The sequence below is a fragment of the Epinephelus fuscoguttatus genome, linkage group LG19 (assembly GCF_011397635.1).
Source record: "Epinephelus fuscoguttatus linkage group LG19, E.fuscoguttatus.final_Chr_v1".
Classification (NCBI taxonomy): domain Eukaryota; kingdom Metazoa; phylum Chordata; class Actinopteri; order Perciformes; family Serranidae; genus Epinephelus; species Epinephelus fuscoguttatus.
In genome coordinates this window covers 10,115,421-10,136,381 of record NC_064770.1, presented here as the reverse complement: position 1 = coordinate 10,136,381, position 20,961 = coordinate 10,115,421, and the positions used below count along the sequence as shown (strand labels likewise).

Here is a 20,961-nt window from a genome sequence, read left to right as displayed (position 1 = left end):
TGATATCTCATTAATGAATATCTGAAATATAAATGAATATGAAAATGAGCTGTATGTTAGTCTGTCTCCCACCTGTTTAAACGAAGTTCCTGCACAATTTAGAACAGCCTTGTTATTGTTATATATTTCAAACTGTGTCACCTACTGATACCAGCTGAGGTGTTGAGTGAGAAGAAATGGATAATAATGAGAGCCATTGTGTAGATTTCCTTGACTCGCGTCAGTTTTTCAACCAAACACACTTATGTACAGGTGTTCTGAAAATATTGCAGAATAGCTTCCTGAGTTGAGCATTTTGTCAAGAAAATGATCTTCGCCAAGACGTTCGGGGTGCCTGGGAGTGCCATTAAGTTGAGTAGCAAGCGTAATAGGCAGGTGTGACTGAGGAAATACCCCACCTTCAAACCCCCACTGACGCCTCCCAGTGCAGGCCGGGGATTTGGGTTAATGCAGAGTTATAAAGACATTCAGTAGAAATGGGGGATTGGAGGCGTATATCATCATGATGCACCTCAGTGTGATGACAGCCGTACTGTATGTGACAGTAAATCCTTGATACTTATGCATCATTTCCTATTTCTTGCTCACTGACGAGTGAGGGGAAGTATCGGCACTCATACAACAATTTCTGCTGGGGCATCAGTCTCTCTGAGAGCTAAAACACCAGCACTCTAGTGTTTAGTGGCGGATATGGCTGCCTGCAAAGCTACAAAAAAGCCCACTGCCACTATCATTGATTCACGCACGCTGTTTTTCTACACGATGAGAGATCATTGCTGACATTTCAGGGGTACTCACTTATGCTTTGACCACCAGAGGAGGATTTAGCTAAACTTTTGACTTGTTTAAAACCTGTTTGACTGTTTAAGTTTCTGGTCCCGTGTGACTTTGTTGTAGCATGCACTGTTTAGTGAGTACTGTTATTATTGCTGACAGAAATGATGGCCAAAACTACAAAATAAGACCCAAGTTTTAATAAATCTGAATCATCCTGTAAGGCCCATGAGGGAGAGATGTTTGCATCCTGTCATGTACGAGGTGTCCATTGGCTCAGTGATTAGTTGGTGTGTTTGGCTAAACCTGATGTTACTGGACCAGGCATCTCATCCAAATTCCTGTCCTCTTGACGGCCCCCCAAAGGGTCTCATTTGGCAAACGCTTTTCCCAAGATTTCACCGTTTTCTCTATCCCGTTTGTGTCGTGCACGTGTCTGCGCATGTGCACGTACGTGCATGCACCCATGTGTGTTGTGTATGTGCGTGTGTTTACCAGCCACACTCCCCTATGCACTTTGTTCCTTCAAATCTTTTTGCTGGGGAACTTTGTTCAACATTAGTATTCCAACAACATCGCAGGGGTCATGCGATCTACGCCCCACTCCCTCCCAGCAGTGCATCTCGTTGCACCCCCCCACCTCCTCCCCCTTCCTTCCTCTCCCCTTTCTCCATTTTGTAGGCTGCAGCACTGCATTAACTAGAAGCACGGGGAACAAATAAAAATAGATGGGCAAAGTTGTGAGATGTGAGCCCTGAGGGACGCACTGTACGGATATACATTTTCTGTGCGCATTTGGAGCGGCCCCTCTCGTCAAAGAATATTATCCCGCCCCCCTTCACCCCACCTCACCCCTCCCATCTTTGGATCACGGCAGTAATTCAATTGGGGATAGACAAGAGCAGGATTTCCTTGATGCTTTTTTTTCCCCCTTTCCCTATAAACGGGTTGTCTGCCTGTCAGCATTGATAATGCTAGCTGGTGCACACTGCGGCTAACTCTTCCCAACCCGCGCTGCCATTCTCCATACTGCTCCGGCATTGAGGAGCTTCTCCATGATTTACTCTATGCTTGTCTGCCCATCTGGCTTTTTTCTCATTGGCTCTCCCTCCAGAGGACTTGGCTGCCCGTCTCTCATTCTCTCCCGCTGATCTGTTTTTCTGTTTGACAATCTAAGCATTGTCCATCTGATACGTCTGTGTGTCCATGGCTATCTTTCCATCTGTAGAGATGGGAATGAAATGTGATCTGACAGGAGGCTGGATTTACTGTATGCTACCTTACAGTCACTCAGTCACCCCTGATCTCAGCTCTGTGTTTGAGTATCAGAGCTCCAACCTATGTGATCAGTGAGGCTGGCTTAAGTTATGGTCAGAGATAAGCCGATCCACAGCAGCAGGTAGTCCGAAGCTATTCACATCATCAGTCAGCTAACAAGGACCCACATAGGTAACTGATGTACAGGCTGACAGGCGTGATCGACCAAAAACCTCAACACCAAGTGTGGTCGGTTTCCTCTGAGAGCTTCATCTCTGAGATTTTATTCTGACAGTTTCTTGACAGTGTTGACTTCAGAACTGTATCTACCACTCAGACATGCTGTTATCATTTTACAGAATGTTCAACATCATATTAATGGGTGTCAGGAGATTGTGACAGGGTGTGGCAAACATCACAGCTGCACTTAAACAACCTCGACTTTAAGCTCTTTGTCTCTATAGTTCTGAGCAAAGATCAGGCAGAATCCCCTGAAATCTGAGAGGTGAAAGTTCACACAAAGGACAAGGGGAAGTGATCATCCCTATCAGCTGAGAGTTCATTGATCATCAGTTTGTAGTAATTTGTCACAGTGACTTGAGCAGATACTACATGTTTTCAGTCATCTGGGAGTCATTTTCCATGTTTTCAGTAGAAGGTGAAACATATTGCACCTTGTTTGAAATCAGGCTTTACAGATGTCAATAATGTGAAAGAAGTAGTTTGAATCTGTTGTTGGCTCTGCAAGATTTTCCCACCTCTCGTTAACGGTATGAAATGTTACTGCAGAAATTCTGCTGTCCATAAATAGACAATAAGGACTTAAGAACAGAGATGCACCAAATGAAAATTTCTTGGCCAGTTCTGATTTTTTAAAAGTCTGACCTGCTAGTTATGATTTTGGCTGATTTCGAATGACCATTGACAGTGCACAAAGACAGTTTTGTTGCTTTAATGAAATTAAAATTAACGGTATGTTCATAATAAAACACTGACTATTGACAACTATTACTTTTTCTCAAATTAATGCATCTCTGGTACATGGTGCATCTCTACTTAACAATTCTTTAAAATTATGGAAACAGAAGAAATAGCATGTTCTATTTCAATGATGAACATTTTTGTGGACATGACATTATGTTAGAAAATATTTTCAGTCTGTAAAGCAATTGTCCCCAACTATTTCACATGAGTGAATTTTCACCCACCCTATCCCCCCCACCCCAAAAAACCTTCTGTCCTGTCCCAGTCCTAGAGAATGACTTCTGTCCCATCATTAATTACATATAAATAATTAATCATGAAGCACAATACTGAAAGAACTCCTAACATAGCTAGCATAACTGCTAATGCAGCCACTGATGTGGCAAATAACTAGTACTGTACTTCATCCGCGATGCTAAAACATAAAGGGAATTGCTATTAGCACGCTAATGGAAATTAGCATTGTGATGGTGATAATATTATCGTAATAAGACATCGATTTTCTTCACATGCTTAATATAAAATGACATTGTGTGCTCTTACTAAAAGGCATATATTTCCTTTGCTCTGTGGAAACAAACTAGCCACTGACTTCACACTGCTAGCACAATATTGTTAGTGTGGTCGAACACTGCCCATCCAGTGGGAATCCCACAAGAATCCCCTGACCCACAGAGTTCCCCAAAAAATGTGAGCCTCTGTTCTAATCTTCTGTATGCTGGCCCGTCCACAAGCATGTTGAAGTCAATTTATCAACGTCCCTTTGTACGCTTAAGGCTGGATGCAACATTTGTTTCATATCCATTATTCAAACAAATGCCCCAAATCAAACCTTGTGTGCCAATCAGTGGATAGCCATTATCTGAATGTGATTAGCTAATAATATCAGAGGACTGAGAAAATCCACATCTCATCTTAATAGTCAAGGATCTGGATGTTTTCTCTGATAGAGCCACATAGTGGAGCAGGGATCCAAAACAAAACCGTTAAACGCAGAACAAGATGGAGAGAGCGAGAGTAATAGGCTGCATCAGAGTGGTGAGGAAGCTAATGCCTCTTGAGACTGTTTGTAAGTGAGGGAGGCCTTTGGATGGCGAGCTGACTTCAGTATGTGCATTACTCAGCCACATAAATCTGGGAGCCCCCGCCTCGTCTGCCTGCTTTGGTTTGGCTTTAATTACCTGAGCTATCCTGCACTCACCACCAGCACTTCCCTAATGGGGCTGCCTCGCTCGGGCATCACTCACACTCAGTCCGGCCAGCTGGCAGGATGGCCTGGGGGGGGGAGCCTGGCCCTCCTATTATAACTCCAAGTCTGTGCCCTAACACACCTGTAGTCTGAGTGTGTGTGTGTGTGTGTGTGTGTGTGTGTGTGCGCGCGCTTGTATGCGTGGCTGTCCATCTTCTCAGCTGTCACACAAACTAACTTGTGCAAGAGGGAAACACAACATTAAGATTTCTCATGTAAACATTATTACTATTATATTAACTGTTGTTTATTACTTGAGCTCCCGTTGACCAAGGCTATGCACAAATTTGGCCTTCCATTACACCATTAAGTATCGGGTTCGTTATGTGTCCTTGGGGGTTTTGCTGTCAGTCAGTGACATGTCACGGCAGCTTCGCCACTTGTCAAGTATGTGTGCTTTCATTCTCCTTGTGTACAGCTGCCTAACAATGTGCCAAGAGCTTTCAGCGCCGACTTAAAATGCATCAGACCTTTTTGTTCCCCCGTGTGAAAAGACAGAGACAACTTGGTATGAGCTGCTCTCGTCCCGGCCCCGCCGTTGAATGACTCACAGTGACCTTGGAGATTATTGCTATACTAGACAGAAAAAATGCTATATGTTTGTCAAGAGCTGTCTGTCATCAATGAGCTTTTGTGTTGGCTATCGATCGGCTCCTGGGCAGGACACCAGGGTTGATGGATGCACAACAAACAGACTCTGCATTGCCAGCAAGCCGCCCAGCCAGCAGCCCCCCTCATGATGGGATGTCAAGTCTGGGAGGCTGCCGCTCACCCCTCACGCTCACACTTCCTCCCACCAATGTGAATTCACCCAAGTGTTGGCCCCGCCTTCAGCCTGATGCAGAATTGAGCTGCGTCCCTAAATGGCGATTCATTAGTAAACATGAAGTGGATTACTGTAGTTTAGCCCTGCTACCCATGCGTCGATAACAGGCCCTGATTGCTTTGTAAAATGTTGCGAGCTGCTAGCGAGAGCTGTGCCACTGTATCTGCAGCATGCACATATAAAGATAACAACACAATTCCCCTATCAGTTGACCTGGTTTCTCTTCAGTTAGCAAGCTCCAGCCTCCAGGGTGCAATTGAGAGTGCCTTGGTCCGATACTGGATACAACACAAATGCCAGGCGCGATGCAACAATCATCATCCCCTGTGATTTTGGCGATTTTTCAGGAAGTGAGCTACCGCTGCTACATTATTCAGCCTCTGCCTCTCAGACAAGAGAGAATGGCATTAAAGTTAATTTCAGCACGGCTCTAGCTGGTGCTGTTGCATGCACAAAGTAGCCGCATTATTTTGTATTTTTGTTGTAAGAGGAGAAGCAGCAAAAGGCATCCTAAATTGAAAAGTCAGCCAAACGCTGTTGTGAAGTGTTTGTTTTCCTCTCTTGACTGGGTTTAACCCCTCTTGGTTGCGGCGCGTGGATATGCTATGAGGTCAGACTGATCGATCTGCTTTGATATTTTATAGAGCCCACTCAGCCTCCACCAGTATGAGCTGCTGCTGCTGTCCAGTATTTTCCCAATGCAGGATTACTAATGCAATCCACCTGTGGCCACGAGAGATCTTAAACAAATAGACATCATCAGCCACTAGCCAAGGACACCAACACCCAGACACACACACCTCCAGCCAAACAAATCAGGGAGCAGCAATTGACCTCCACAGTTAAACACCTTACAAAACAGAAAACATCGCAAAATATAAACTATGAAATTTTTACCGCCTGTAACCATCTTTCTTCGTAGTTTTACTGTCACATTATCCCGAACATCTGGGCTAAGAGTGTGTGGCACTAAAGCCGGTGTAATTCAGCAACACCGGCAAAAAGAATCAGCCATACTGTGTGTTTCACAGGTGCTGGACTGGATCCAAATTGATAACAATTTTTTAGAGTTTGCAGACTCAATAACACTTAGAAGGATACAGGAAAACAACAGCGCCGGACATGGAGGGGAGGTCTGGCAGATTACAGGAGATTTGTCGACCCCTGGGAGTTCTCACTCAGCTGATGTTGACAAAGCAGGCTGATGTAGGTTAGTGGGAAAAAAAAAGAAAAAACCTTTTGCAAGAGAACCTGCTCATGTATCCAGGCTTGTGTATGATACATTTTGAACTTTCTTTGTCCTTTTCCACACCCTCTCCCCCCTTCTGTTGCACCAAGGATAGAACATCAATGAATAATTCATCAGTCAAATCCAAAAATCTATGAAATAAAATCATTTGTTGCCCTATAGTGTGCTTGACAGAGAGATTGTTTATAAGGGTAGTAAAGCAGGACTCGAGCGTTGGTAACAATCAATAGTCTGATGGAATCCCGAGGCCCTCGCTTGTTGCCAACGCGCATCCAGACTGAGACATCAAAACAGCTTTTGGTTTCTATCCTCTCGCTCGTTTCTCTAGAACATTTCGAGCCAGATGGGCAGTTGAGACATTTTTCATTGGTCGTTTTGTATTTGCATTATTTATCTCTGCATTAAAAAGCCCCTTCTCTCCACATCTTGAGGTTGTCATTAGCTGCAGTATGTTGCGATGATGCTGAGAACAATTAGGATAATAATGCCGTGACCGATCATAATGGTGATAATGATAATGAAGAGATAATGATAAGAAGGGATGGAAATGACTGTAGCAAATAGGATTGCTGTTTTTAGTATGATTCCACATCAGCCACAACACACTTTTACAATAATAATAATAATAATAATAATAATTATTATTATAATGATGATGATGAGTCCAAAATCAGCCCTCCCTCTGTCATCTTCTGTCCTCTTCATCCCTGCTGCTTCTCATTAGAAACTGGAGGTGTCGCAGAACTGCATGCAGTCATTTTACCAGTTATCCCATCACCACCACACCCCACCCAGTCCCCGAGGCCTGGGCCAGTGAATGGTGAACAGTGCCAATGACTTATTAATATCTCCACTGTAAGTGAACGGGCCTGTGCACTAATGAGGACTGATTAAAGAGAACAAGGAGACCCTTCTTGTACAGACAGTGTAGAGAGTGTCGCATGAAGGGAAGCAAGTAACAGGGACAGTGAATGTGTCCTTAGGTTGTCTACCTCTTGTGACCAGTTCAGTCAAAGACCATGTTTATATTTGCTCAGTTTTATACCTGAAAATTATTAAGTATTTCTCACACACCAAACAAAGATTGGAGAATAGTCTGCAAATTACAGTCTTTTCAAAAGTGCTATTATTACTTATACCTGCCATCATCAATTTCTTGCACTACTTGTTACATTACTTTTCCTTTACACGCCACAAAATTGGTAATTGTGTCCATTCTCCTCAAAATCAGACTTCACTTCGGTGCCTCTGAGTGAATGTCAGGGTAATCTCTGGTAAATGTGGCTAAGGCTAACATTAGCTAGCCTGCAAATGATTTTTGACCTAGGGCTCTTCTGTTGCCTCTGACAGGTATTTTCCCAAGGATCTCTCTGAAAGACAGAGAGTCAATTGTAGAGATAGGCAACATTTCTCCGCCACATATCCAGCCACAAGCTTCATTAGTTCTTTGTCACTTGTAGCCTGCAGCTGTCCATGATTAAAATCCAGTTTTGATTGTTTAGCCACTGAAAGGCTACCGTCATCCTCTGTGGTCGCAGACGGCTCAACTTTGGTGTGGTGTATTTCAACGAGCTTTACATTGTTGTGCTGTCGCTCACAGTAGGTGTTTAAGTAGGTTTGATTTCAGGTTTAGTGTTACTCCTTGAAACAATGATGCCCTTGTCATCTCTCTACCTGACAAAATCAAAGTAATAGGAATATTTACAGCTGCTGAATGTAGGGTAGACATTTCCATCTTTCAAGCTAACATTAGCTTGCTGCTTTGTGACCTGCAAGCATGATAATATCAAAAATGAATTTGAGGATGTGATTGATCGTTAGATTTTAAATCAGTAGGGGGCTGACAACAAAAATAAGGCCATAATGATTTTATTTGTTTTGGGGTTAATATTATTACTGTAATACAATTATATTAAAAATAGTTTTTTAATTAAAATATATATTTTTTTAGTATTTTTTATTCTTAAGGGGAAATAGGAATGATATTACTGTAATGTGTTAACTAGTAACTTACTAACCAACACTGTCAAATGAACATAGTGTAACTTTGTGTTGCAGAAATGTGTATTTTTTTCTGTTTTTGTCAAATCTCACAATGCCTCGGTTGTGACCATAGAGAGGCCCTAATCTTGAGGTTGGGAAGCACTGGTTTGAAATACTGTATGCTTTGACATTGAATGTTCCCTTCATTGGAACTGAGACCTGTAGCAATCCGTGGAGAAAAACCTCAGATCAAAAGCACATTAGGTAGACAGGGGTCTCCACATACTGTTGGCCATAAAATGTACATTATGCAATAAAAAAACAACTATGTGTGCCGAGGTCAAAGATCCCTGCCGCTGTGGCCTGGTCTTTATTAGCTCCCTCCCACCTCCGTTTTTCCACCAGAGAAATGTACATTATTTTTACTTTAAATGCAACAACTGATCTATTGAAGCAGGGTTGTGTTATGAGAAAGGGAAGACCACCGAACATCCCCCATGGGGAGAAATGCTTTCCACTGTATGTTGGTGTGTATACATTCCGTAGATAGAAAAGGGTCCTAATCGGCCCTGCGGCTTTCGAAACAAAAAAAAAAAAAAAAAAAAAAGAGGAATCCACTTAGCAACGTGGCTAATTTACATAGCTTTGAGGAAAAGGGGTCTGTGTTTAGTTCAGCATCAGCTTAGATGGCAGAAGCAGGAAGAACTGACACTCAGTGGGAGACGAAGCAGCTGGCTGACTGGTTTGTCTGACGTTTAGGCTGGGTGGTTGACTGGCTGGCTTCACTGGTCTTGCTTTGATGTACAAGGCCTCTCCTCAAACTCTCATCAAAAGCTGTTTGTCAATTGTGTTCACTTTTTAAATGCACTGAAACCAACCAGCCATGCAAAAATAATGTCAGTTCTTTGTCGGCATTACGTTACATTATATCCTCTCAGTCAGCTCTTTCCATCTAGTGAATACAGCACAGGTAAATGCATATGGGAATAACCTTTATTGGTTGCTTTTTTTCCTTGCCTTCTTGGACACAGTATCAACCACTACAGGTATCTGGAGTATTCTTTCCAGTGAATCTGTCATAAGAATGATACTTGTGATTGTTCTGTAGTATCTAGCAAGATACCATGATATCCATGAGGTCCCATTCAGACTTGTCATGTTCATGTTCATGTCTGGACTGAGCTATGAAAGCTGCTCCGCATGTAATCACTCAGCTGAATGGGTGTTATGAATTATTTTCAGCCTCATATATATGGGTTAGAAGGTAGTAGTGGCCTGCTACACACACACACGTGAGTTCAGAAGGCCGTATCAGCCCATTAAATGGCAGTTATCAGTTGTCATTGGGAGCATCGATTCAAGGTTTATGACCCCGTTCTACCACCTACATTTACCTTTGTTAGGTGGTGACCTTTAGTGGCTGTAGTAATTATGATGGGAGCAAACGAGGCAATCCGGTGATGTAGTAAAAGATTGACAAAGTCCATGTAGCAAAGGGCTTTCACCCAGGAGACTGTTGTTCTTGTCTCATGTGAAACCACGATTCAATGTTTTGTCACAAACTTGCTTATCTTAACCTAAACCAAAATCTTTTCCCAAACCTAACCTAAAGTAGTTTTGGCGCCTAAACCTAAAATTGCTCAAAAATGACAGGAAAAATACTTGTATATGTATTAATACAAGGAAACATAACTACTTGTAGGTATTTTTATTTCAACATAAACGTCTTTGAAAACATTTACATACCTACACATTAAAACACATAAAACAATTATCTATAACATTACGTTAGAAGTAGCCGCGGACCTCTCGTTCACCCCCCCTCTCTGACCCGTCAGGCCACACGGCTCGCGGAAGCGCTGCAAAGAGCTTCGAAGCGCCGAGAAGCGAAGCCAGTTTCCTTTCGGCGCCCATGTTAACCGATTGTGTCATCCACACCGGCTGCGCCACGCCGCGCAGCTCCGTGGCCGGCTCTGGTCTATTTTCTGCGCAAGCCGCGAGTGAATGTGTGAAGCCGGGTGACGGAGACAACAGCTGGGAGCAGAACCGCTTGTCGACCAGCATGGAGAAATGCACGTCTGATGTGAACGGAAGTGCTCCGGCTCGTGCGAGAATTTCAGTGCGCTGCACTTCTGAGAAGAGAAGCAGCGGTACCTTGGTGAACGGTCCCTAACTGTGGGGAGAGGTGAGAGGGCTTCCCCCGGAGGTTGGCCACTTAACCTGGTCCATCTCCTCCACACTTTGACTTATTTCCACCCTGCCGACAGCAGTACCATGGAGAACAGTCCCTAACTGCGGGGAGAGGGGAGAGGGCTTCCCCAGAAAATCTACCAAGCTTATGTTTTATTTGTGAATAGAAGATTACAGGTTAGGGTAGTACGGCGCAGTTTTTTTTGAGCGGAATGAGTGGAGCGGGATAAAATTTATGATGGAGCAGAGCAGAGCGGAGCGAAGAATGCGCAGAACCAAGCGGAGCGGACGAGCGGCACAAAGTGACAGGTCTGCGAGCGAGGAGTGGAAATTTTCACCCGCTCTGCTCCGCTCACATGCTCTGCTAGCCACTAGCTTAGTCTAGCACAAAGACTGCTAACATGGGGAAATGGGAAGACTGTTTTTGTATGGATTAAACAAATTAAATGCAGAGGTGCTGGCATTATCTTTGGACAGAGCAAGGGTAGCAGTGTCCCTTTGTTTCTAGGCATTATGCTAAGCTAAATGTCTCCTGTCTGTAGCCTCGGACTGCAGTCATTAGACATTATGTGAGTGGCAGCAGTCTTTTCATGTAATTCAGCATGAGAGCAAATGAGTGTATTTCCTTATATGTTGAATTTGTCTTTTAAATATAGTTACAATGAATACTATCATTTGTCTGGAATCTGATCATCAATTAGTGTCACATACTACAATGAATATGTAATCTGACTGTTTCATATCCATCATTTCAGAGGTGAACAACATTGACTCGACCACACTGATTTCTCATAAAAGACCAATATATCAGCCAATCATAACACATCTGACATCTACTGTCTTCCTCATCTCTCCTGACCTCCTGTCTTCTGTCTCTGCGTCTCTTACAGCTCAGTGGACTTTGATTTAAGATCTCTGCAGCAGTTTATGGTGTATATATCCTAAATGGACATTTTAATAGGCTTTTACTTTTTTTTTTCATTGTATTGTGCAATGTAAGCAGTAATCATAAATTATAATAATTATAATTTGTTGCTGCCGGCTGAAAACCTTCCGCGGTATCTCTGAAATGTCAAGTTTTCACAAAGAAAAACAGCCTTGTTCGAAGGTTGACCACCGCTGCATGTGTGAGGATTTAAAAGGATTTAATAAACGGGTGTTTGTAGCTTTTTCTCAGTCTACACAGACGCATGAATATCTTAAAGTAAAAACATCAAGTTGGCAAATAACAACAGACTTTTTTCTTTTAATCTTTTATCCACCTGATATTTATTCCCTCCAGTGGAAGAGTTCCCACAGGTTCTAATGATACCAGATATCTTGGGCTAGATTTTAAGGAAACATGTAAAAAGATGCATATAACAAAAAAAATTACAATTTGATGGAATGATGCAGTCATAAAAAAAATCCTGGGTTTGAATATTTTACTGGATGTGAACAAAATGCTTTAATCAGGAGTTGAAACACACACATACAGGTTAGTGCATGTAAGTCCCTCCCTTCATGTCACACTGGCTAATCAAACACTGTCGCTCTACACTGCGCTCATTCAGCTGACAAGACAAAGGTGGCATGGAAGTGTAACGCCCACCCTCCAGTCCCCCAGGTTAAAACTGTTGGCACCATTAGAGCGGCTAGCACTACTAGCGACTGCCATTTTGGCTCAGCCACCTCCATATTTGCTTGTGATGACAGAGGTGAGAGCCATGTGCAGGCAATCCCAGCCATACTGTGGATGTTGCGTATAGCAACTTTAATTACACCTTCGTCAGGCTGCATTTAAAATGAATTAAGCACTGCGTCAAAAATGCCCATCCTCCCATTCATTTGTATATGGTTAGTGCATACAGGCTGCAGCAGTGGGGCCGCAGGCAAAAAAACAGCAGCGGCCTGCACCACAAAGTTAAAACAGAATACATTTTTGGAAAAACACAATCGACATCACGCTGTGGTGGCCAATCACGTAACCTGCAATAAGACCCGAGGACATCTGCAGTCCACAGGAGCAAGTACCACAGTCTCTTTTTAGCGTTTAATATTTTAGTGAGTGAAAGAAGTAAGGTATTAAACAGCTTGTGTGAACTATCCAGCAAAGAAGAGGACTCGCTTTGTGTGTGCGCATGTGTTCTTTTGTGGTAACAAAGATACTACTGTAATGATATCAATCAACAATTCAAAAGTAAATCTCCAGATCTTTTAAGCTGACACAAACATATTTACTGAAGAAACATACTCGGCCGCTGAGATGGCGATATCGGCTTTCTGTAGTTGGTCCCCTCCTTCCACTCCCCAACTAATGGGTCATTTAAGCGACACTTCCCACACTGCCTTGCAACTCCGCAGCAAATCACCACAATGCCAGATTTGGTGTGATATCCCTAGCACCACTAGCGCTGTTATCCCTATTAGCATGGCTAGCACTGCTAGTTGCTGCCATTTCAGCTCAGCCACCTGCGTTTTCTTATGATCTCAGAGGTGAGAGCCGTGTGCAGACAATCCCAGCCCACACTCTGAATGTCACATATAGCCCCTTCGACACAGGGAATGGACATTAAGGAGTTAATACCATCTGCTGGATGTTTTAACGTTAACAGATTGGTCGGATTGACCTGTTGTGTGCATTGATGTACTGTTGTTTTCCCAGGATAACAAAATATAATAAGCACATCTGCATTGACCTTGTTCCCATTTTTCTTCTGCCTCTGTATTTTTTATTCATATTCAGTCTCTTTGCTCTGGAAACTGCCATCAGGCTCAGAGGCAATTTACGGTACCTTTGAACACGTCCTTAACAGTACCATCATGCGTCCATCAGTGCCACAGCGAACACGATTTTATTACTCAATTTGATTCCATACAAGGTTCATTCCCCACATTTTTTATGCATCGTGGGCTTAGCTCAGGCAGAAAATAATCTGGACAGTGAGGGCTCTGTATTACGGTTCAAACAGGATAAAGCACTGACAAATTTTGGACCGGAGGACTAGTGAGCGGGGAGGACAGGAAGAAAGAGAGATTAAGAGCTACACCATTGTTTACCTCCTCCTCTAAGGTGCAGGATACTCTGTCGTTTATAAATGTTGGTAGCTGTTATTGGTTACCTCGCAGGCTTTTGGGGAAAGAGGAAAGGAAAATGAAAAAAAAAAAAAAACTTTGGGAAAGACCCAGGAGGGGGTTCGATACAACTTTAATAATGCGTAGCAGGAGCTAAATGAGCCATTCTGCGGTACTTTAAGACGTCTTCCCTCCACCCATCCCCCCGCTCCCCACCCTCCACCTCACCCCCCTCACGGTCTCAGGGCCTGAATTATTAAAAGTGTTGTTTTCCCTTATTGCATTGCAGCAATGTGCCTCGTTGCTAGAAATGAGCTGCACATTCTGGAGTTTGAATGCTTAAAGCGACCCACCTCCATCGGCAGAGCCAGGGGGGAGGCCGGAGAGCCGGGGGCAATGCACACATGCTCACACACACACAAATATGTATCTAAATCACCAGTCACCGATAATGTTGACACCACTCTCAGATGGTTTTCTTCCATTTCATTCCCCTAGATATTAAGCAGGTTGTGAACAGTATCTATTTCATGATAATGTGTTTAGCAGCAACTAACGATTACTTCACTGCGGCGAGTGATTATTTCCATTATCGATTAATTATTAGAGCTATAAAATATCAGGAAAATAATTAAGAGTGTCCATCATGATTTGCCAAAGACAAGGTGATGGCTTTAAATAGCTTTTTCCAAGCATTCCTAAACAACAATTAAATAAAAATAAATAAAAATCTGTTCACCATCATATGAGACAAAAAAATGCAACAAATTCTCACAATTAAGTTGCTGAAACTTGGAAATATTTGGCATTTCTGCATGAAAAATTACTTTAATAGTTACTTGGATATTAAAGTAGTCGTAGTGCTTTTCTGTCTATCAACCAATAATAATAATAATAATAATAATAATAATAATGATAATAATAATGATAATAATAATTGTATAATCATTTTGGCTTTAAAACTGTGTGTTTTGATAAGCATACATCATTTTTTCCCCACATAATTGCATCTTTAACACCCAAATAGTCAGCTAGCTTTGTTTTTACTTTCACTCACATGAATTATAACTGCAGTAGAGGTTATACTTTGACTTCCAGTTAATCCTGCTTACATTTGGATTGCTATCAGCCTTTTATTTGAAAAGCAGATACTGGCCACACTGGTGAAGCCTCTCTTTTATCTGATCAAGTTGTTTTTGTGTCGTTTAGTCCTACATGTAGATTTTCTTAAAACATACGAAGCAAATCTGCCCCTCATGTTCATAAGGAGAACTATTTTCCAAAACTTGTAATGTTCTCCTTTATTCTTTCTTGTTTTAAAGACATAGACACTCATTTATAGGAAGCTCGAGCAACATGGTAATGTCTACTGGAAACAGGTTAAACTATTCCTACTGCACTGGCAGATTTTTTTTCACTTGTTTTAAGTAAACTAGGTTTTTAGGACTCAAATATAGACAGAAATGACTTCATAAGATCAAGGGTTTTGCAGTACAATCAGTGCTTTATCTCTGATGTAGTGGATATTTGCAGAGCGCTCGAGCTGTTTCTAATTTCACGAGTTTATCCCATTTCTTCCAAGTACACGTTTATGTTTTCTTCTTTGGAAAAGTTTGAAAGTTGGTGAAGTTTAAGGTTGAATATTGGCATTTCGAATAACTAATAAGTAGATACAAACCTGAAATATTGGTAGCAGTATCAGCCTTGAAATCTTGGTCGGCCAAACTCTCCACGTGTGTCTCCACTGAGTAAAAAAAAAAAAAAAAAAAAAAAAAAAGAAACTCTGACTTGCAGCCAAAATAAAATTGAACCAGACTCAACCAGGCATCATTCACTTAATAAAACAACACCCTTACCTTCCCATCTTCTGCTCTTGCAGGTATTGTACATGCCCGATGATTTGGGTATTAAATAATTTGACTCCTGTAGGTAAATGCCTTGTTCTAAAATGCAAGTTCCCCCCCCAAAGGTGAAGGAGTAGAGAGTAGAAGTTGTGGATAATGTAAAGCAGACTGCAGGTTGCATTCCTCCATCCTTGGAAGCCACACACACACACACACACACACACACACACACACACACCCCATCGCACACTTTAATCACACAATTAATAATTAATCAGAGGTTGGGCTCAATGCTGTCGAGTCTGCAGATGAGAGAACACCTAACTGCTGAGAAGGGCCCTAAAAAAGCAGGATTAACAACCCAAAAAAAAGGATTATCAACAGTTCATCGTGAACCAATAAGCAGCACGTCATCAATTTAGGTTAGATTTTATTAAATGGAAGAAAACTGCAGATGCTCCAGCGGTGCAAACATGCGCAGCTGAATCAATTTTTTATAAACAAAAATAAAATAATAAATAAATTAAAAAGCAGCTGGCTTCACAGCTCTGCAGAGTTTGTGAGGGGGAAAATTAAGCTGTCTCTTCTATGTGACATTTTCTACATGCATATGTGGAGAATTTGATTATATGCTCTGTTCGCTGCATGTAAACACCATCAATAATACCATAACAAACTGGCTGCAGAGGAATAGGTCAGAGATGTGTCTTTATTGTTTGTGCACTATGTTATCTAACAGTTAAAATAGCTGCCGCATTGATTTCAATGTGTTACACGGCTGTGGAATTGATCATAACAAACACTGATGATCATTTTGTTCAGTTTATTTATTCCCACTGATGCATTCAATATTTTCCAATACTGTAAGCAGAGAGATCAAAAGTCGTTGCTTTATGTTCTCTTTTTTCTTCACCACTCCTGCATGCTCTCTGCGTTTCCAGTGTTGCAGCAGAGAGCAGAGTGTTTACCCAGCTGTAATTACAACATGCACAGTGACCTCATTCTGCTGTGTCAGTAGCGGTAATGTATAGCCCTTGATCTTAAACTGCAAAGAAAAATGGTATGCACTTATTTTCAATATGCTGACTACATTCCCGGCATTTTTTAGACATGGCCGTGACGGCGGATCAGAATTTGATATAAGCACTGGTGCTCCTATTCGTCTGACAAGGTCTCTCTGCCTTAATATGCATTCAATAATGTGAAATGATATTAGCTGTAGGAGCTCATTGACTGTGCACTCGGGGTCTCGCGGTGTCTCTCCGTCTCTGTCTGTATCATGCTCTTCATCTGTTCCTCTTCCACACACACACAGAAGAAATGGAAAAAAAGGGGGGGGGGGGCTTGAACCGCGGATAGCAACAGCAGCAGAGCAATCACACCGAAGAAATGCCCCCCACGCCTGGCCCATTAATAACAGTAATACGCACACCGCGCCCAAGCCAGCACTGCCGAAAGCACCACTGACACTTTAATGGGCATTTTTTACTTTTGTTTTTAAATAATGCATGTGCTGCTTGTCAGCACTGCTTCACTCCACCCCTGGTGTGCCTTTGCAGCGTTCCTTTGTGCAGAAATTACAATGGGGACCTGTGTTTTCTGTGCCGCCCGCTCCATAAGCTGCATTCATCACATACATGGGGACGTCAGTGTGCAGTACATCACACTCTTGGGGACATGTGTGTGTGTGGGCATGCCTGCATGTGTGTTGCTGCTTGTGAAGGCCCCCTCATTGGCACTGAGCTAATTAAGAGTGTCTTTGAGAGGGTGAACTGTGTGCCGAGGCTCAGGAGCAGTGGACACGACCTATAGAGGAAGGTTGCTGCTATACATTTTACAGCAGGCTTGACAGCATGCCAGTGTTGTTGTGTATCTGTCAAGCAGATGCTGTAAGATTTTTTTCACCTTTGATTTAACAAGGGAAGCCTCATAGAGAGCCAAAGTTAAGCTGGAACTTCTGAGTTCTCTTCCAGTGAAAGTAAAAATGACTAAGAATCCGGCCTTGGAATGTAAACTTACTCAACAGTGTGCCATGTGGTTCACTCCGTGTTTCTCGATAAGAAGGGCTTAAAATAAAACATATACATATGTAAGTAGGCTATTGCTGCTTATTTAATATTTATTGAACTTTTCAGAGGATTTCATTAGATTTTTTTTTTTTTATTACAGCTAACATGTTGGAGAGATGACATTAGAAGAGAGCATTAGTGGATATCACTAACAAGGGAGAAACCAACGCTAACAATGATGTACTTTGTGCCGGTGTCACAGGGGACCCAGGAAGGCAGGGCTCATCCACTTAGACCGGGTTTTCCCTCCTTGATGGGTTGTAAAAAAAAATGCATTTACATTATTACATGGCACACAAAAATATGTGAAAATCACTGCTTAAATCAAAACTTGACATAACAAATTATAACTGTTCATCTGTGCTCTGCAGTTGAAGTGATGTAATGACACTTATTCCAGTCTGGTCAGTTATTCCTGTCACCGTGTTATAGACTGTACACTGTACAGTGAGCAGTTGCTGTAGTGGTTTTGTGTTTTTAATTGTTAGCCAACTTTTTGGTTGATTTAGATTTTTTTTTTGGTGTGTGTGTATAAGGTAGCTATTTGCTAAACTCTCTTATGTGTACCTGCTGTAAACTGAGAGTGTTATGGGTTTTATTCGTGATCACAGATATCCATCTTCTACAAACATGGAGTTGATTTTGGTTTGAACACCTAATTCTGAAGTGCTCAGAGCATTTTCTCTAAAAATCAATTGGTTTGAAAAAGTTCCCAACTGGAACCAATGTATAGCACTTTTTCTGACCTGAAGTGCAAACTGTGGTGACATCAGAGAGCATGTCATATTGTTGCTTGTGTTTTGGATGAAAATCTATAATAACGGAACAAAATCCTTTATTAGCCAATATTGCTACTACTGTTTACTTCCGTTGTGCAAGGCCCTCCTTTGATGACGCTTCCTCAGTGACAGTGGTTCTGCTCAAAACTGACAGGGACATGAGCCGGTTTGCTAAATATCACCAAGGTTTCAAGAAATGTGAACAGAACTGGTGCAAGAACTAAGTGTCATTTGGTGGAAAGGGGGTAACATTGGTCTCCTGCTCTGATTTGTTCCAGAGCCAACCCTAAATATATTGTGTAAAACTCCTTGGAGATGTAGAATTTTGAAAGCTAACAAATTAATAATTACTTTAAGTTCAAAGTGTAAAATATGCTGTGGTGGCTACCTTTACTTTATCTTGGAGTATTAATAGTAAACCCCAGGAACACAGTTGTACCTTTTCAGGTGAAAGAAACCTTAATGCACTCATACACAAATGTTTGGGGAGCAGCTTTTAGCCCTGCAACTGCCATCACAACCTTAGCTTTCTGTTAAGATTAAAAATCTATTTTTCAAAACTGTCTTGAATGAGACAAGCAGCAGCAACTGCATCAATTACAGGCCGCACATTAAACAGATTACAAACTGTCACACAATCAGTATTGAACCAAAAAAAAAGGAAAACATATAAGTAGATCATGATACGGCTGCATCACCTGGGCTAAACAGAGGCTGCTATTAACCACCAGATAAGCAGCGGTTTGCTAGCTTGTTTGGGATTACATCAGTTTCCATCCTCACTCAACCTCAGGAAAGTACACACTGTGTAAATCTCAAAGCCTCATGGGTCTACCTGTGTAAACCATTTTAGGATCCCAGTATCACTGCAGCAACAGTTGCTTATTTTCTAACAGCAGTGCATTAACATAACAGTTCAGTGGTCTCACAGCGGTATGTAGAAGTAAAACTGAAAACCTTGCATTTTTATCATGTGTGTGCCTCTGTAAAGCTGGTTTGCGATCTCTTAGAGTAATTGTGACTCTTGATAGTGCACTCTGAGTTGTTACCTTTCAGAGACCAAGATCATGACAGTGATCAAACGTTTACGAAGCATGACCATTTTGTTTTGGGTCCTGTGAGTGTTTTTTACGAGTGTTTCAGTGAAGTACCATGATGCTTTTAAGGTTACCACGAGGCATTTACAGGTTTAAAATTTGACACTTGTTTTTCCCCACTGGTTTTAGAGATTTTTCTCTCCGTTGCCATCTTCATCTTGCACCCCATTTGGTTATATAGATATTAGACTCTACTGTGTTGTTAAATCACCTGGCTCAGTTTACAACCGTTATTGATCACAGGCGAGCTACATATCTGTATTCGACATTACATGTAAGGTCAATAGACCTCTAAAATCAATATATATAACAATCAATGATGCATTCTGTATTATTTCTCTTCCTGTGCAATGATTTCCTTTGATTGAATTTGCCTCTTTTTTTTTTTTCTCAGACCTAAGTGTCTTGCCGCCGGAGTGCATACAGTTGCCCCTGGCTGCTTCCTGTCCGTTTCAATGACGCCTGCCTGTGTTTCTTTGTGTCCCCGTAGGAAACACGTTGTGTAAGTCAGGAAGCATTGCTGTCTTCGGGAACGTGGTGTACAGCGGACTGCTGAACGATCACCTCTGGCATTTGGGAGTGCCCCTCTTTACAAGACTGGTAAGAGCAGCAGGCCCCTGTGTGCACACTTACCTCCATTTTGTCAGAAGAGTTGTATGCGGTTCTGTTGAACCCAAACAGGCTTCAGGTGCAGAATTCCCAAATGTCTCTAATGGGCTGCTTTTGATACTTGCTCTGCTGACATGTGTTAGTTGAAGTCATGTTCTGCGTGCAGTCTTCTGCTGTGGATGTAAGACGAGGGAACCCCACCACATCTTAGCATCTTATTTCATATCAGACCTTTTCAGCTTGAGCTTTAGGTAGAAAAGTCAAAACAAAGATATGTCTTCCTTGACTCTAAAAACACAGGTGAGACCATGTATGGATTTATTTCTTCCCAGTTGAAGCTGTTGTGGTGTTTAGTTTGCACTAAAAAGGCCAACTAAATAATTCATGAAATGTAGCTTCATGGCAGCAACTTTAAAAAATGATAAGGTTGTAATTAAGAGCTGGAGCAGTTGAAGCCTGTGTAAAGGATTAATGATAAATGTCTATCCCTAATTGTCAAAGGGAAATTGAATGTTTGTTTTACACTTACTCTCACTGGTGCTGGAATGTGGGCTGCGATACAGACGAGGTTCTTGTGAACGGCGTAAACCATGAGGATTACAGAGCAATTTTCCTAAAGAAAAAATAAATTCAGCACAGCACTTTTTCTTCCTGTTAATTACCCTCTTTCTGAGCGGGTCGCAAGTTTTCATCAATGTTTATTATTGATTAAATCTGTCGTTGTAGCTGTCATTTATGAGTCGGGAATTACTGTTGATTGGTGCACAAGGGTTGCATATAATTGGGTTACATTAAATAGATAATTCAGCTGATCTCATAAATGTCTAATGTGAAGGCTTGTTTGATTATCAATTAATGTCAGACGGAGATGCAAGAGGCTGTTAGGATTCCAGTTGGGGTTGCTTGTGTTGCAAGTTGAAAAGCTACTGAATCTCTCTCTCTCCACAACTCTAAGAGCCTGCAGCTTTTACAGTGACTTATATGTATATCATTTCTA

At 41.9% G+C, this 20,961-nt stretch overlaps 1 protein-coding gene across 13 annotated transcripts in view; it reads left to right on the top strand.

The window, feature by feature from the left end:
• LOC125879676 (RNA binding protein fox-1 homolog 3-like) overlaps positions 1–20,961 on the top strand; it is a 574,563-nt gene that overhangs the window by 413,362 nt on the left and 140,240 nt on the right. For all 13 annotated transcript variants that reach the window (XM_049561655.1, XM_049561666.1, XM_049561662.1 and 10 more), the window contains one exon: positions 19,846–19,955. In XM_049561655.1, coding sequence (XP_049417612.1) covers positions 19,846–19,955 — 110 coding nt within the window. The remainder of the gene's footprint in view (positions 1–19,845; positions 19,956–20,961) is intronic.